This window comes from Melospiza georgiana, chromosome 1 (genome assembly GCF_028018845.1).
Source record: "Melospiza georgiana isolate bMelGeo1 chromosome 1, bMelGeo1.pri, whole genome shotgun sequence".
Classification (NCBI taxonomy): Eukaryota; Metazoa; Chordata; class Aves; order Passeriformes; family Passerellidae; genus Melospiza; species Melospiza georgiana.
The window spans coordinates 107,558,220-107,572,675 of NC_080430.1; the positions used below are offsets into that span (position 1 = coordinate 107,558,220).

The following is a 14,456-nucleotide window of genomic DNA, read 5'->3' on the forward strand; positions in this document are numbered from 1 at the left end:
TCAGGAATTTTTTATTGTGGTTTTAGACTATCCACAATAGATAAGAGCTTTATGGGGTCTTTGGAAGCACTGAGCCTGGCAGGTGAAGATAAAGAGCTTACATGACATGATGCCCTGTGGGAAGCCACTATAGAAGGCTAGTTGTGCTGTTGGGACTGTGTGCTTTGAATCAGCCCAGCATTCTGAAGAGCTGGTGTGGTGGTGTGCCCAGATACCAAGCAAACCATAGTGCCACAGGCATGGTCCCCTAAAGCAGCTAAACACAGTTCTGATGGTGCCAAGATTTGTAGATATGGCATCTTTGCATTACAAAATAGACTATGTTTATCAGTGCAACTTTATACTGGTTAATTTTGCCACATTTCATAAAGCTTTGGTAACTTGAGTTTTATTAAATTATATCGCTAATTTTGAAAAATCCTGCATAAGTGAATCTCCCAAAGAATTAATGTTGCCATTGTTTGGTTTTTTTTTCTGAAGTATTCTAGTCTTTTCTTCCTAGTACATGAGAGCCTGTAGAAGGTGTTATGAATAGAAACTGAGCAATGGCTTACAATGAGCAATGTACAGTCTGTTAAGTGTTGTTGTCTTATATTGCTGTGTTATAAGTGGTTTGGACTGTGAGGAATTGAGAAGCAATCTGCCAGGAAAACAAATAATCCTAAGAGGCTGAGAATGGCTTCTGTCCACTCTGAGGAGGACAAACATCCAGAGCAGCATGGCTATGGGTGCTTCATGTAGCAGTTGGTTTCCTGTGGGTTTGTATGACCTTGTGGCTTGAAAATGCAGTTGGTTAGTTGGGATTCCTATAGACACTCTGATTCTGGGGACAAAAAAGTGTCACTTAATATGCTATTCTGGCAGCTGTAGCATAGGTGTGAAACCAGAGGTTTCTGTTGTGCGCTCAGTAGCAGGAGAACATGGAGATGCTTGTTAAGCAGAGTCTTTTATGGGAGCATTTGAGCAGAGAGTAGGAAAGAATGCACTTCCTTACTGTTAACTCACAGACTTCCCTGCTTTCAAGGAAGGCCTATTAGGGTGATCTGTGCCCAGACACAACTTTTAAGGTTTTTTTATAGGGAACTCATTGGCTTGTTCTAAAAGAGAGCTTAGGAATGAATACTACTTCACCTCAGTGTGGATGTTCAAGGAAACATGTGATTGGAATGAACTGGAAGCTCAGTTCTTACTTGACAGGGCAGTCATTCATGCCTTATGAGGGTATTTTTAAGTAAAAGCTGAGAGGTTCAATCATGAGTCTTTTTCTGAGGATTATTGAGATCCCACATTTTTGATACCAGAGCTCTTGAAGAACTCTTTAATTTAGATACATTATCTGCCTTGCAATGCACTGTGTGACTGAGTGGTTCCACTTGCATTAGCAAGGATTACTTGGATTTTAAAAATTTGAATTTTGTGCAGAAGCCGTGTTTCTCCTGTAGATATCATGTTCCTTCAACAGTAGGGAAACATCAGATGACAGAAGAGGTTTCTTGGCACAGGATTGTAGCAGTTTCTGGTTTTGTGTTTATCTTTAAGGAACTGTCATAAGGGAGCTGCATATGCTGTTTATAAAGATAAGACAATAAGGGGTTTAAGTTTGGTAACTTATGTATTCCAAAAGCTAAGTGAAGACATATAAGCTTACAAAAACCGTATTTCTCAGAGAATACAAGATTGAGCAATTTGTTTATCTAGCATTGTGTTGTTAATACCCTTAACTGAAGGTTAACTTTGGATTTTATGGATTTTAGTGTGCTTTAATACTTGTAGTAGTCAAGTTGCTTTTCCCCACCCTATTCCCTGACTACCAGACACTGCCATGGTATGTTATAGTCAACCATTATTTGTTAAGAAAATATCCCACTAGTTCTCACTTAACAGTTTCAGCATTTATTTTGTCTGTGCTTAAGAGGTCTTCCTCCATTTTCTTTCCTAGAAACTGAGTTTTAACTGTTACAGCCCATGGCATTAGTTTATAAAGTGATGATTTTAAAGAAATCTAATGTAGTGGAACTTGGTCACTAAATACTGAAGTAAAGGATGCTATAAGGATTTTGAGGGAGAAAATTATTTTCTCTACATTTCAGAGATTGTTTGAATGCTTATTTAATGTAATTTTTACTGCTAGATAGCATTCTTCTAAAAAACAAACCTGATCCTCACACTGTTCCAGGCATTGTATGGTTTGTTTGTGTGCTTTAATGAGAGGGAAATGAACATGAAATTATTCTGCTTTGAAACTGTTGGTATAGCTTTTCACCCACTCTCTCTGTTTGAAAAAAGATGAAAATTATTTTAGCCACTAGTACATAGCTCTGAGATTTAATGTTGTTCTACTGTTGTCACTCAGCATACGTTGTAGGGGTGTTTATGCCATCTCTGCTTATGTTTTTCAGCGCAATGCGTGTGTTGTTGTCCAAGTTACCACGACCGTGGATTGTTGATGAGAAAAAAGATGATGGTTACACGGCCTTACATCTGGCAGCTCTTAATAATCATGTGGAAGTGGCTGAACTTTTGGTGCATCAGGTAGGACTTTTCTCAGGAGGATTTAAATGTCATGCTTTGGTTAACCATCTGATGTGAAAATAGTTGGCTGCTTTACGCCTGCAGTCGCAATGCAGAAGCAGTGGAGGAGGGAAGGACGTGTTGAGCTCTAAAGGTCAAATTTGCCTTTGAGATTGTTACAATGGCCTAATGGTGCAGAGGGACTGAAAAATTGGATACCTAGTTTCATTCAACAGATTAACATCTGTACAGTGAATAATTGAAGTTTTCAATCACTTTTGTTCTCAAATCCCTTAACTAGGAATTGTATTCAGAGTCATAGTCAGTGTCCTAATGGACTGCCTTGCCTGTAGATGAGTTGCTGGGGTGATAATGCTCTAATGTTTTGAATATCTTGCAGGGCAATGCTAACCTGGATATCCAGAATGTTAACCAGCAAACTGCTCTTCATCTTGCTGTTGAACGACAGCATACACAAATTGTTAGGGTAAGTATCTTATTTGCAGTAAGCCATATGGTTAATGGCATTTGGCTAAAGCTGATGGTGGCTGTTAAAATATGAATATTTCATGAATGTTCAGAAAATTATTTGACAACATATAGTCGCTGCATGTTTGTTTGATTGGATTTTGTTTCATTCAGAAGCCTGCCAACTTGCACAGAAGGTCAGTCAGCAATATGAACGCTGCTTGAAGCATGCTAAATTTTTGTACATGTACATTATGGTTTCCTCTGTGTGGTTGCCAATTCCAGCATCCCTTCTTGTTTAGTAAGGAAGAATATGTTCAGCTGTTACTTGTCTGAATCTTGTGGTGCTGTAAGGGGATCTTCAAATAGCATTTCTGATGCCTCCTGCTGTATGAGTAATTGTTCTTGCTCATAGCTTTTGCAAATTATAACACGAAACATCTTTTAGGACCTTAACTCCTTTTCAGTCTCTGAGTGTTTGACATTCCATGCTCTTAGCTTGGGAGACCTATAAGAAGTGAACAGTAGTGCCCTATTGGTGAAAGGAATGCTATCCTGGTTTTTTGCTTGCATGGTTGCAAAAGTGAATGCTTCAACTTAACAAAGCTTTGTTGCTAGCACAGGAAGTGCGATGAGTCTGGCATAGCTTGCTGTTTCTGGCCTGTCATAGAGGACCTGTGTGACTGTTTGCCTTGCTGCTGTGGGATTTTGAGGCTTGGAGAGAGCACTCACTGCTCTCAGAGTGAATACATCAACCTGGCCTTGGCCTTTGATGTATTTTTTTTTTTTTTATGGAGTCATCTTGTATGGAAAACTGTCTCTTATTCAGGCCTACACAGAATTGTTCCCCTATGGAGACGTGCATTCTGTTAAGTGTTATTTAGCCATAAGGTTTCTCCCTCTCTGCGGGCTGATGGGTGTGATCCCGTTACAGAGAAACATGTGATATGGCCCTATATCTGGAACTGCTTGCTACCAGAAGAATGGTTTCCTAGAGTCAGTGCCACTTGCATCCTGTAAGCTATTTGGCAGCTGTGTTTGGTGAACTCTTGTGCCCTTCTGGAATTTACACAGTACCTGGGAATACAATATTAATGTAGCAGATGAGAGGAAGGTAGGCACGTAGAACAACTAGCATGTGTGTTTCACTGACATGCTTATATCTGAGAATGTTTAAGTGAATGACCCTGTAGAGTATCCGTTTTTCAGAACTGGATTAACTTTTAATAAGTCCTAAAATAGCTCATGTAGCCATGCAAAGAACATGTTGGCTCCATATTCCAAAACTAATTCCTATTGGATAGCTTCCAGGGCTGGGTTTGTACCCTCAGGCATTTGTGGAATAGTGGTCAAAGGTAGCACGGTTCTTTTAAAAGTCCTACTGCCATGACAAAGGGCAATGGTTTGCTTTTTTTTTTTAAATCATTTTTTTTAAACTTCTGCAAAGACTCTGAAAATCTGTGGTGGTCAAGGATTCCAGGAGAAACTCATAGCAGTAAAGAGCTAGTGGTAGACACAAGATATGAATATGAGAAAAGAAATTGGTCCAGAGTAAATCCATTTAGAGAGTGTAATAAGTTGAGACTAGACTGTGTCAGCTATTAGCTGGTCTTCTTGATTTCACTTGTGGAAGAGAAGGTTGGGGAAAATGATAAGCTGCAAACAACTGCAGACAGATACTTCCTTGAAAATTAGGCTTTCAATTCCTTTTAGCCTGTTCTGATGTTTGAGGTTCTTTGGTTCTGAGAAACTGAAACTCCTTGCAGGCATGTGGGTTCCAAAGAGGGAGATCCCTCTTTGTATATTCTTGGTTCTGGATTATGCCTTTTGTCTCTACTGCTAATCCCAATTTTGCAGAGTAGCAGAAGCTCAAAAACTGAAGTTAAAACCTCAGCTGCTGCCTACAGGCTTCTGAATGGCGACAGTGATGGAGTTTACTTTTTAGGGACAGTTAGTATTTTTTTGTCAGCATGTGTTGCTCTGTTTTGTTCAACAGTGTATTTAAGCAGGTTCTGGTAGGCTGAATTATGGAAGGGCTGTATACAAAGGCCATAGGAATAGGAGGGCCTGTGCAGCCTTGTGCTTGTTTTGTGTCATGTGAATAGGAACGGGTGTCTAAAATTAGCTTAGAGACAAGTCTTACAGTTCATTACTTTCCAAAGTGTTCTGAGAGACTTTTTAATAGTGTCATTGGTTTTTATGTCTTCTCCTGAATTAGGGTTAACCAAAGTACATGCTTAACTACTTTGCTAATGTGAGGACACTGTAAATTAAGTTGTAAAGTTTACTATGGTGTGAAAATGATGATTTTTGAGATCATTGAAAACTAATAGTAAAGAATATATACGTATCTCAAGTATTGTACATATTGCTCTAATAAATTACATTGTTTGTAGGCTGTCTTACAAGAATTAAGTCTAAGGAAGTAGAAAGGATCCTCTTAAATTATGTCTTTGTAGCATTCAGAGCAGAGGCAAGCATTAGCCTTCTGCTGAAATAAGCTTGATATTTGAAACAGATAAATGTATTGGTTGAGGGCTGAGCTCCAGGTAAGGAAAATTAATTTAAAATAATTAAACAATGAATTGTAGCAAGATAGGAGTAGCCCTTTTGAACCTCCTAGAGAATCCTAAACCATAATTTTTTTAGAATTAAATTAGTTCTAAAAGGGAGCTTTTTTTTTTTTAATTTGGTTCTCTCTCTTTTCAGCTCTTAGTTCGTGCAGGTGCTAAATTGGATATTCAGGATAAAGATGGGGATACTCCCCTGCATGAAGCCCTGAGACACCACACCCTGTCACAGCTCCGCCAACTCCAAGACATGCAAGATGTGGGCAAGGTAGATACTGCTTGGGAGCCATCAAAGAACACAGTAAATAAAACACATTTATTTATTCTTTTTTTCCCCTGTATATTTGTCTCTTGGTCTACTTCTGTACTGTTGGACTGGGTTTTGGCAGCATTACTTTATGTAGACATTCTGCATTAAACTGCAGTGTAGGCAGAAATCATACTGTTCTATGTGGCTTTCCACATGAAGTCATTACCTTTTTTGAAGAAAGAGGGTTATGCAGCTCAAAAATATTTCTAAGAATTTATCTTCTGTAGTGAACATATATGGCTGCCAAAAAATCAAAGTAGCATTTTTGGAAAGAGAATTCAACAGTATTACAGTACAGAATAAGACTGAAATAGTTTTTTGTGATTCAGCGTCTTGCATGTCTTTATAACTTTAGTTGCTTAGTTGCTTCTCTAACTTTCTGAAAGTATTTTCTGTTAGAACAAGGCATTCTTAATTTAGTATGTTTATTGAGATCTGTATTTTTGACAGAGTTCACTTCAGAAATTGTGCTGTAGTAAGGGAATAGTCAAATAGCCTCCAGGTAGTAAAAGTCAAAATGTTTTACTGGAAAAAAGAAACCCTCACACCCAAGAAGCTGTGTGAACCCCATATATAGAGGTGAAGTTTGTAGTTTACCTGAGAGACAAAGGAGGAATAAAATTATGGAGCAATTCAGATTGAGAAAAAGAAACATTTTTTTTTCTTTAGATATTAAAGATGCACAAAATAATGGTGTATCAGTGTATCAGAACTACCGAACCGTTAGTTGTTAGTATAATGTTTTTTCTGATTTTTATTGAGGGTTAAAATTATAAATTTTTTTGTTGTTGCTTTTGCGTTTCATTAAGAAAAAACAAATACACCAACTTTATGAAAAGTCTTTGTTCAAAACTATAATTCCACTGTACCATTTTTTTTTCAAATTGGTTACTGAATCTCACTGAAATACACTGGAATAAGCCTTGAAAGAGATTTGAAATATGTCTAACGTGTAAGAAAATGTGTTTGTCCTTTTAAATGAGACAAGAAGAGCAGTGACAGCTCAGTTGTTTCTGTGATCTGAAATGGACTCTATGAGAGCTGTCTAGAATACTTTGTGTTTAACTGTGAAATGAATGAAAGGGAATCTTTTTTCTCAGATTTGGCATTTCATAAATTGGTGTCTCTGCTCAGTCTTATTAATGGCTTTCACAATGAAACTAGAGTTGTGCATTGAGTTTTGGGGATTTTAACCGAAGCGGGGTTTTTTTCCATCACCTTTTAAACTTCTCTTTGTGGGGGGGGAATTTATATTTTAAATAATGAAGTTTTATCTCTAGTTTCATTTGAGAAGTATTCTTGGTTTAAAACAAAAGTGTAATTTTTTCACATTTCTATTGAAGTAATAAGACAAAGATAAGGCAAAAGATATGCGGAACAAAAAAATTCCCTCATCATTGTGTCTCTGATCACCTAAAAATGTTTTAAAGTTTTAAAAATTCATGATCAACCAATACCTCCTCTCCTTTGTTAGCGTGATCAAACTACTGGTCATTTCTTTGCACTTTGTTTAGCTGCAGAGAAAATTTTTGCCAAACTAACAAATTTGGGAGGTTTAAGTGGTGTGGAGAAGATAAGTTCTGGCAGAGAGGAGACAAAAACTTGCTTGTTTTTATTTTATGTGAAATGTAAAAGATGGAGTAAATATATCTGAAAACGCTTTAAGATGATCAGCAAATCAAATTATCTTGAAAACGTTTTCTGAAAACAGGAAATGAGAACAATACCTGTACCTATCTACCTTTATTTAAATAAGAGTAAGGTAAAAATTCTATGAACTAGGTTTTACCATTAAACAGTTTTAAATATTAAGCTGCCTTTTCCCCAAAATTGAGTATCAACAAAAATGGAATTGAAGCTGTAAAAATACGTGCAGGCATTTGGATGTTTAAAGCTATCCAAGGACACGTTGGTAATTTGTTTTGTGTGGAATTGCAAATACAGGTGATGGATAATAGATGATAAAGAGGATTAATAATTTTGCCTGGGAATCAGTAAGGTTTTCTTTTCGTAAATGTTTTGACTTAAATTGAGAGTTTGTTTTGAGAGATTTTTTTTATTCTTCTTCATTAATTCCTTTAAAGGTTGCAAAATGTGTCAGATTTCATTAGGCAATGTGATAGCAACACATCTCTGTAAATATTTAGCTTTTAGAGCTCATTTTTGCTTGGCTAAATTTTAATTAATTTTGCACTGCTGTCTTGGAGATTCCAACCTACTGAGGCCTGTAGGGCGCCTCTTTGTAGCACATACATACTTAATAGAAATAATTATTTCTATTTTTGTTTCAGTTGAATAAACTGAAAAGAAAAATCTCACTTGCAGGATTTTAGAGTTTTTTCATACTTGATCAAGTTTGTTAGACAGCAACTCATTGAAATTGTATGATTTGTTACTTTTTACTTTGACCACTGTTAAAAATATGAAACCATACTTTTTACTGATTATCATTCACTTATTTCACAAATGGAACTAAATTGAAGGAATTCTTTAACATTGATTTTTTTTTTTTAGTAGTTCCTTCTGAATGCCAATGTTATGCCCGTTGGAGCAGGCTCCCCAGGGAAGTGGTCACAGCACCAAGCCTGCCAGAGTTCAAGAAGCCTTTGGACAATGATCTCAGGCGCCTGGTGCAACTCTTGGGGCTGTCCTGTGCAGGGGCAGGAGCTGAACTTAATGATCCTGTGAATTCCTTCCAACTCAGGATATTTTATGTTATACATAAAACAATTTTTGTCAGGTTTCTTCAGCTGATTTTTTGATAGACTGTTTAAATGCTTACATTCATGCATGTAGTGAGCAATCTTGATAGTACACAAAGCCCTACTCTTTTTAGGTACCATTCTGAAAAATATTACTGTGCTCAAGTGCTATGAGCAGTGAACCCCATTTCTTTAAGTAATTTTTTAGTTTTCATCCAGCATATTGTGGTGACTACAGCTGGGAGGAGGAGAAATTTTCTGAAGTATAGTCTGCACCACCACAAAAAAGTCATTTGAATTGCTTTATTACAGATGCACTGTTCTAGCCTACAGTACTTCTTATCCTAAACAACTGTATTATTCCCAGGGTCATTTTGTGTCATTTATTTTAATATACAAGTGTCTTTAAGGTGTATTTCTGACTCTTAAAATGCTTTTAAGTGATGCCACCGCCTAAATCCTAACTTAAAAGAAAGAAGCTAATGGAAAGTGTTTACTGCTTCAAAGGTACAATTACTTGGATGATGTTTGTACAGTTTTTGTGGATTGCACTGAGACTTCTCCCTCACTGGTGCATTGGCTGGGTTTGCCTGTGTTGATGCATTTCAGGGGTAGCCCCCTCCAGAGGTATACTGCAGCCATACTGGGCACTGAGACAAAATGGAGAGTATTTTGTGCATGGGTTCTTTTGTGGTGTTCTCATTCTTTGTGCCCGAAAAGTTGCAGGCTTCCTGAGAAATGTCATGGGATGCAACATTGTCCTAGTGTTTTCAAGTTGTACAGCATGCAGAGGCATTTTAGCTCCTAGGGTTTTTGTGACTAATGTAGATGACTGTTCCACAATGACTCTGCCAACCTTGGAGCAAATCAGTTTCACTGGGTGTTGTGCTGCCTTGGCTGGATTAATAATGCGGTCCAAAGTACCAGGACTGAAGCTGGAACACATCTCTGCTTTGCTTCAGCCAGTTCTGCAATTGAAGTGCAGAAAAACAGTCTCAATTGATAAATGAAAATTTTCTGTTACCTGAACACCACAAAAATAATATTTGTTTCCATAACTTACTGATTTTCCTGGTATAAAGCCTTTGGAGCTGTACTGTTCTTACCTAATCATGAGGAAGAATGCAGGAGGAGTATCTGACTTCATAAAGAGACCTTCAGGAGTCTTGTAGCCTCAGTGACATGTATTGATATAAAAACTTCTAATTTAAAAAAATAACAACATATAGACTGAGGTTTATAAAATGCTTCCCTAAGCAACTGGGTTTCCTTGAGTTGGAGCTGCCCTAGCTTTGCCAAAGCTCTTCCTTTGAATACAGTGTAGTGTAGTTTGCTGAGGGACTCTTAGTGATGCCAGCAGTTCTGGCATCTATATTATGCTTAATGCATTTCATCTGATTGAGCTTTAATACAAAAAGGTGTTGGGAGCCCAGAATGCTTTGGGGAATCCACTCCTTGCTGGGCTGTGGTTGGGAGCCTTCTTAGTGTTTCTGGCTGACCCTGTGAAGCAGTTACACAAGGATACAGTAACAGCTGTGAAAGGGCAGAGTAGCATTATGTGATTAGATAGGGACAGTGTGTGGGTTTTAATCCATCCAGGCTGGGAAAGTAACTGAATTTCAGTCTCTCTTGGGCAGGTACTTTTCTGACTGGACTAAAAGTAGATGTGCATTCATTTCTATGCTCAACTGTGATTTCAGTCCAAGTGCAGTGGTAGCATTTTGTCTGAACTGAGCAATTTGACTATATACTGAAGTGTGTTCTGAATATACCCACTGGAACTTTGCCCTTTACAGTGCTTACATAGAAGGACAGCCACTTCACACGTGAGTATAGGTGTACAGGAGATTGAGTGCTTCAGTAGACCTATTCCTTGCTAAATTTTAGTTTCTAAAAGAAAGCTGAATATAGCTGACTCAGAATGAAGCAATTGTTTTGGTTTTAGTTCTAGAGACGCTTCCTTTGCCTTACACATTTACGTATATATGTGCATGTGTGCATGTCAAGTAGCTTTCCTTTAGCCAGATGATTCTTAACTGTTTAGAGAGTCGTTCTTGCTTACATATTTGTTTTCTTTCAGTTAATTATGGGACTTGGCACTCAAGGAGCAGAGAAGAAGAGTGCTGCATCTATTGCCTGCTTCCTGGCAGCCAACGGGGCTGACCTCGGCATTCGCAACAAGAAGGGTCAGTCCCCTCTCGACCTCTGCCCTGATCCAAGTCTCTGCAAAGCATTGGCTAAATGTCACAAAGAAAAAGTCAGGTTTGTATATTCATAAAATACACTGTTTCCAAATGTCTGCTTTCCACAGATTAACTGATTTTTTTAAAATGTTGAAATTAGCAATAGCTAATTAAAACATACAAATTTGGGAGTTTGGTGGGGGTTTTTGTGCGTGGCAATTTTTTTTTAACTTTTAATTCTTTGGGTTTTTATGGTACACTGAATGCTATTCAGAAATACATTACTTGAAACTTACCCAAGCTTTCATGCATATTAGTATGGGAAAGGTGAGAATGGGAAGGTGATAGTCTTCAGGGGAGGAATTGGTAGAACTTCACAAGGCAGTCAGGGGGAAATCCCTGGAAGAATAACTAAGCATTGCAAACAGGTTGGCCTGGAAAGTTGTGAAATCTCTGTCCGTACAACTTTTAATGACTGAAATAGGCAAAGCCTTGTATAGACTGATAGGAATTCACTGTTGTTGCTGCTTTGAGAAGGTCACCTACTGAGTGCCTGTTAATCTGAACAACTGTATGATTCTGTGAAAAGAGAACAAGGGGGTAGGTCTGATGTCTCTAGGAATCACAATTTCAGTGAAATACCATGTTATCAGGTCCATGCAGTATCAGAGGATTCACCTTGTCCTAGTTACGTTCCACCCGTTGCCACAAACGATTCTCATCTTTAATTCCTGTATGGAAAAAAAACCTGTACTCTTAAAATGTGAAAAAGAGACGCTGTTTTTATTGGTGTTGCCTGGTAAAGAGTAAGGTGCTTATTTCCTTTCGGAGTCTCTGTGTGTCCGTGTGTGTGTGTGTGTCCGTGTGTCCGGCCCCATCCCATGGCGGGAGTTGGGCACGGGCGCCCTCTGCGGGCCAGCGCAGCGCGGAGCTCCGGCACTGCCGGGCGTGCGGATGGATGGGCGAGGCTCGGGGGCTGCCCGCCGCAGGGCACGTCTCTGTTAGTAAAGCAAGCTCTTAGGATGAGAGAAAGCGACGTTTTACGCTCACAACACGATATCCTAACCTGTGTGTCCTGTTTCTGTACAATGCCTTATCCAAGTGTGTAACCTTGCACTGCAGTCTCAGCTGTACTTCTGGGAAAAGGTAGCTCAAATCACTGTATGATCATACATTGATGCCCAAGTGCATAGGAGTATAGAAGCAGCCAGTTGATGTGCATTTGAATTTGAGTGAGTTTTTTTAATTATTAAAAGTTTGACTGCAAGGTTTCTTTGTAGTGGCCAGGTTGGTTCCCGAAGTCCATCTATGATCAACAATGATTCTGAAACCTTAGAAGAATGTATGGTGTGTTCAGACATGAAGAGAGACACTCTGTTTGGCCCATGTGGCCACATTGCCACGTGTTCCTTGTGCTCACCACGGGTGAAAAAATGCCTCATCTGTAAAGAACAAGTTCAGTCTAGGACAAAGGTAAAAACCTTTGAAATTTATTGGTTCTCTTACTTTTATAATGGAAATGTAAAAAAAAAAAAAAATTAAAAAAGAGGTCAAAGAAATATACATATTTTATGTGGTATTATGCCCAACATGTCTCACTGGATAGTTAATTTTGCATCATAATCATATCTTGCTCTTTTCTGTTTGCCTGTCATACCTACCTCTCCCTGCCTCGCAATGTCTTCATTGTTCAGGTCCTCAGAGTTCCTGATACAGTCACCTGAGGATGCTTTATTGAAATAGACTATTTTCCCCCTGCCATGGTATCTTTTCTTCATATTAAGATAAATTGCTGTTTCTTCTGAAATATAATTTCCCTCAGTAATATTGAGTTCTTCTATTCCTTAGGGCTACTTGAAGGATGATTTGCCTGTAAACTGAGTTAATATGTACTTGTTTCTGTAGTTAATAATTACTTTCAGCATTCACTTTCTTTTTCTTTGGAAACATGAGTTTCATTACACTGTCTTTTTCCTTCAGAGAATCAATCAGTCATGCCCTGTTTTGGAGACCAAAGGTTTTTCAAATGGTTATTCACAAGTAGTTTTGACTATATGGATACCTCCCCATTGCTTTTCTGTTTGAGTATTCTTTTATTCCTTGTAATCACCAAGTCTTGTCCTGTTTTTTTTAGCTGCCAAAAAAAAAAAAAAGAAATCATATTCTGCATTTGGATTTATGTTTGATTTTTAGATTGGCTTTGGGGTTTTTTTTCTTTGTTTGGGGTTTTTTTTGGAAACCAAACTGTTTGGTTTTTTTGGGTTGGTTTGGGTTTTTTTTTCTTTTTTTTTTTTTTTGCTTTTTCCAAATATATTTGATTAGTCTGCTTCTGTAGTATGTTGTTTTTTCCTCCATTTCAGAGTAAGTATTCGAATTATAAATATAGAGTTGTAGAGTTGCACTGTTTTTACTACTCATTCTCTTATTCTTCCTATACTATTTGCTGTTCGGCATTGTGTATGTTCAAAAGCCAAATGTTAACATAGTGGGAGCTCCTTTTCTCTAAGACTTTCTTTACAGTCAGTGAAAGGGTCTGCCACTGGGTGATTTGGAGTAGCAAAGTGAGGATTCTGCCCCTACTCATTGATCTAAAGAAGGTACTCTATGGAAATTAGCTTTCCCAGGTGAAAGCTAAGCTTTATGGATAGCCTTCCTTTGATTTCTTTTGCTGAATTAGTTTGAGAGATTGGAATATCTGGTCAATACATCTCTTATACTTTTCTGTATAAAAACTGCAAGGCCAAGAAATGAATGAATCAGAACAACAGTTCTATGAACTGAAAGAGGTGGTGCAGGCCAGTATAAATGGAATTGTCTGTGATGTCTATGATCATACTGCATATGCCCCATCCCTGGCAGTGTTCAAGGCCAGGTTGGATGGGGCCCTGAGTAACCTGGTCTAGTAGATGTCCCTGCCCATGGCAGGGGTGGGAACTGGAGTATCTATAAGGTCCTTTCCAACCCAAACCATTTGATGATTCCATGATATATACAGCTCTCACACAAAACGACTTGAGAAAGCCTAGCCCAGAATATTAAAACATTTCTGTAAAAGTACTTTTTAAGTTAAATTTCATAGGATCATAGAATGTTGGAAGGGGCCTTTAAAATCAGTAATGTGACTGACATCTGATATTGTGCGACGAGCTGGAACATCTTCAACGAGATCATGTTGCTCAGAGCCCTGTCCAGCTTGACCTTCAGTGTTTCCAGGGGTGGATCATCTGCCACCACTCTGGGTAACCTGTTCCAGTGTTTCATGACCCTCATCATAAAAAATTTTGTTCTTATACCAAATTGGCTTTCTTTTAGTCTAAAACTATTACCCCCTGTACTACTGCAACAGGCCCAGCAAAAAAGTTTTTTCCCATCTTTCTTATAAGTCCCCTTTGAGTACAGAAATGCTGTAATGACATCTTCCTGGAGACTCTCTTCTCCAGTCTGATCAGCCCTGATTTAAGTATCCTTGATGGAATAAAGAAGGAGAAAAGAAAAATAAATATATGGTGTTCTAAATGCTTCTCTGTGCCTGTCATTGTACTGAATGTGTAAAAATTGCCAGCAAATACCTGTTCTTAGGAGTTAATGTGATAACTTAAGTTGCATTTTGAGATGCTGAATGTGTTAAAAACCCCACTAGATGGAGATTCTTGAGGCCCATGTGCCTTGCAAATTAATGTAGAGAGCAGGAGATGCACTTTGCTCACGTGTG

The 14,456-nt window shown here is 38.2% G+C and overlaps 1 protein-coding gene across 3 annotated transcripts in view; it reads left to right on the top strand.

Annotated features, from left to right (window-relative positions):
* Positions 1-14,456, top strand: part of MIB1 (MIB E3 ubiquitin protein ligase 1) — a 77,385-nt gene that overhangs the window by 48,873 nt on the left and 14,056 nt on the right. For 2 of the 3 annotated variants that reach the window (XM_058018931.1, XM_058018939.1), the window contains exons 13-17: positions 2,400-2,532; positions 2,912-2,998; positions 5,689-5,850; positions 10,642-10,823; positions 12,025-12,217. In XM_058018931.1, the coding sequence (XP_057874914.1) occupies positions 2,400-2,532; positions 2,912-2,998; positions 5,689-5,850; positions 10,642-10,823; positions 12,025-12,217 (757 nt within the window). The remainder of the gene's footprint in view (positions 1-2,399; positions 2,533-2,911; positions 2,999-5,688; positions 5,851-10,641; positions 10,824-12,024; positions 12,218-14,456) is intronic. The other variant, XM_058018948.1, reaches the window with a different exon arrangement.